At 48.1% G+C, this 3,613-nt stretch overlaps 1 protein-coding gene across 1 annotated transcript in view; it reads right to left on the reverse strand.

Annotated features, from left to right (window-relative positions):
* Positions 1 to 2,177: 2,177 nt before the first annotated feature.
* LOC115281622 (keratin, type I cuticular Ha8-like) overlaps positions 2,178 to 3,613 on the reverse strand; it is a 3,040-nt gene continuing 1,604 nt past the window's right edge. The window contains exons 4-6 of the mRNA XM_029927038.1: positions 3,535 to 3,611; positions 2,865 to 3,085; positions 2,178 to 2,327 (exon numbers count right to left, since the gene is read on the reverse strand). Of these exons, the coding sequence (XP_029782898.1) occupies positions 2,195 to 2,327; positions 2,865 to 3,085; positions 3,535 to 3,611 (431 nt within the window). The 3' untranslated portion in view covers positions 2,178 to 2,194. The remainder of the gene's footprint in view (positions 2,328 to 2,864; positions 3,086 to 3,534; positions 3,612 to 3,613) is intronic.

Here is a 3,613-nt window from a genome sequence, read left to right on the forward strand (position 1 = left end):
AAGTTCTTCCTGAAGGTCACCCCTCGCCACCAAGATCACATTCAGCACTGAAGCTTTAGCTCCTAAATGCCAAGAGGCAGTTTGTCCCCATGAAGACTAGGCTGCCTTGAACCATCCCAGGCTTTCCTTTGACGTGGGTAGGTAAAGTGATTTCATTTCCTCACATTGCCCTTTCTCACATGATGGCACAAGATCTGAGAAGGAAGGGAGGCTAACAGGAGCTATTTTTTTTTTCAAGCAGCTGTCAACCACGTTTAGAAATGAGGACTGCAAATGGGCATGATCTGCATTCTCCCAAAACATAGGCTCCGAAATGAAGTTCTACAAGAATCCCAGTGGCTCTTAGAATTACTGAGTGCCTCCGGGCAGTAGGGTGCAGCCTCCCGTCACTTCACCACTGGGGGACCCAAAGGAGGAAAAGGGAAATGAGAGCACCCATACAACTGGGCCCCATCTCCTTGGATGGATTCAACATAAGGGAGTTGCTGAGAAGGTTCTGCCCCTCCCCCCAAGGCAAACTTTTCTCATTCTTTGAACTAATGCAGACACTCAAATCAAATTTGCTCTGGAAAGCAAGTTATTAAGTGCTCGATTTCATTCCTCATTGCCTGTAGCTGCTAAAGGAAACTAATTCTAGCTGCCCAGAGGAAACGGCCTGAGGCCACGGGTGAACTGTGAGAAGTCTGTCTCAGCACCCACTCCCCTAATTATGTGGCACTGGCTCTGCATGAGGTCAACATGGTGCTTTCTCCTTTTTAAATTCCTGTCATCTCGCTTAACCCTAAAATTCATGACAGATCTAGGATGTGAGTTGGAAAGAATACATAATCCTCCTTGTACGGCAGGGGAAACACTGAGTTAAGTGATGACTCTCAAGCCCGGGAACAAATCAGAGATAAAGTCCGGAAGACACATTAATTCTTTCAACAGATGTTTATTAAGTATCTACTCTGTACCAAGCAGCGAGCTAGTCTCTGGGGAAGCAGCGGTGCGCAAACGCTAATCTACAGTAAGCATTTCAGTGAGGAAACAACAGAAGAGCAGGCAATTTGAGCCATCGATGATGACAGTAAGCAGAACAGAGAGTGAAGAGGCTGTGAGTATGTGGGCTGATGGCCCAGCAGGAGTTCACAGAGGCAGTGACATTTCTCCTGAGGCCTGAATAACAAGAAAGAGCAGGGAAGCATTCTGTGGAGGCGGAAGGACAGGGTCCGGCTTCAAGGACATCCAATGAAACACACCGACCAATGTGGTGGCATTGTGGCAGGAAGGGGAGGGTGGGAAGACATGAGGTGGGGGCATAGAAAGTAAACAAGAATAAAAACTTTGCAAGTATTATAATGATATGTCTTCCATTACCATAAATCATCAGGCCCAGCAATGGTTTTAATATTTCAGGAGAAACTATTAGAAAAAGTAAAATCATTGTCCAAATTTTACTGTAAAATTAGGTGAAGAGAGTATAGCCAGACAATAGTTATGAGAGTCCAGATTTCTAGAGAGGAGAGATTTCTTAATCTGAAAATTCCCTTTACATAGCAAGAGGCACACTTGGTCCTTTGTCAAAGAAAGGAACTCTGAGTGGAGAGAGCTCAGATCTGATACAGGGAGGATCCAAATTTACCAGAAAGGAAATGGAGCCAGTTCCAAGGCAGGGTGGCAGGAGGAAAGAAGGAAGGAAGTGGATGAGGAAGTGTTCAGATATGTAGTATCTAGTTCCATTGACCCCTCACTGGGGCTGTTATCTGGGGCCGCAGATGTTAGAAACAGAATCAGGACATTGGGGGGAAAATCAAACAGTGAAGTTTGTTCTTCACTCTCCTGGCCACAGACTGGGAATTTTTCAAGCTAAAGCTGGTGTTTGAAATGCAAACACAATCTCAGGTCCTGCCCCCTCCTCATCCCACAAAACTTCTTCAATCTGATCCAACGCTGCTCCAGTGTAGATATTCCCCAGCCACCACTGGTGGTAGGGACCCGGCCACTGAGGGCATGGAGCTAATTTGGGAAAATCTGGAGCTGTTAAAGAACCCTCCTGACCAAGATTCCACTTCTCCTGATATCTTGTGGCCTTTGGACAGGCTCTGCATATAGAAAGTCATCAATAGTTAGAAGCCATGTTGCCTGGATGTATAACAATCATTTCTCTTTTGGCGTCCCCTTGATCTAACCACCACTGCTGGCACACTGGCATTCAGAATCGGCTCCCAGTGCCGGATCCACAGGCTGACCCAGGCCCACAAGTGGTGCGGGGGGCACAGCTTGGACGAGGCGCACAGGGGGGAGACACAGAGGCAGCAGAGGTGGCGCATGGATTGCAAGGGAGTCTGTGGAAAGAGAGAAAAGGTGAACAAAGTTAGGGATGGGAAACAAACGAGGAAGGAGTCCCCTCTTCAAAACTACAGGACAGGGAAGCCCTGGCCATTGACCCTTGTGCATCCCTAGCACTAGACTGAGGAATCTCTAAAATGCCTTCCAGAATTAAGGTTTTCAAGATGAGAATCAGGATCTAGCCTACAAGATAGAAAATACAAATAAGAATTAAAAAGAGAGCTAAAGCAAGTTCAACAAACCTGCTGGGATCTATACTCAAATCCCCTAATCAACGTACAGCCATGTTTCTACCCTCACTAGTGAATGGCTATGCCAAGCAGCCACACTGGCGACCTGGCAATGGATCCTAATGGGCAGTCACTCCCTTCATATTCTGTCAATGAGGTAGAGTGTGAGCAGAGGGCAGCGCAATGGGTAACTCAGCTGGAGCATATGCTGCCTTCTTGTTCATAGACAGCACTACTATTACCATAAGAAACTTATAAGAATTGGACAAATGATTCGCCAAGTAGTGCCTAAATCACACATACTTGCAATCCTCGCTCTCCAGAAGCTTCCTATACGTGTTGATCTCGCACTCCAGCCTGGCCTTGACGTCCAGCAGCACCTGGTACTCCTGGTTCTGCCGCTCCAGGTCAGCCCGGATCTCAGACAGCTGCTCCTCCACATTGCTGATCAGGATCTGCATCTGGGCCAGCTCGGTGCCGAAGCGCTCATCCGCCTCACACAGCGAGTTCTGCAGGCAGTCCTTCTGTAGTGGCAAATAACTGGGTAAGAGACCTAGGTGTCCCAAATTTCAGCAGTAGAAATCATGGCCAATCTCACCATGTCATGGGACATTCCTGGAACTCTGGAGAAACCGCTGCCCATATCACCACAACTTTTCACGAAACTTCTACCTGGAGGAACTGTTCATCCTTGTATTCCAAGTACCTGACCAAGTAGACACCCATGGACATCTTGTGGAATGAGGGCCTGAACCTCCACCCTTAAGTCTAAAGGAAGTGAAGTTGACTCTTTAAAGGAACCATTTTTGGGGGTCAAACTAACCTTGATGGCAAGGCATCTCCACCAGGGAGAGAGGGACCCAGGCCCTGAGTTCTGACTGTTAGTGGAACTGATTAGTGGGACTTCTAAGACATGCTGCTGCCAGGCCATGGCCCATGGCACCAGCACCACGGTGAGGGCAGAGGACCATACCAGGCTGTGCTGGGCTTGAAGCTCCACCTCCAGGGAATTCACCGTGCGCCTCAGCTCCAGGATCTCCGACTGGCAGCAC

The sequence above is a fragment of the Suricata suricatta genome, chromosome 17 (assembly GCF_006229205.1).
Source record: "Suricata suricatta isolate VVHF042 chromosome 17, meerkat_22Aug2017_6uvM2_HiC, whole genome shotgun sequence".
Taxonomy (NCBI): Eukaryota; Metazoa; Chordata; class Mammalia; order Carnivora; family Herpestidae; genus Suricata; species Suricata suricatta.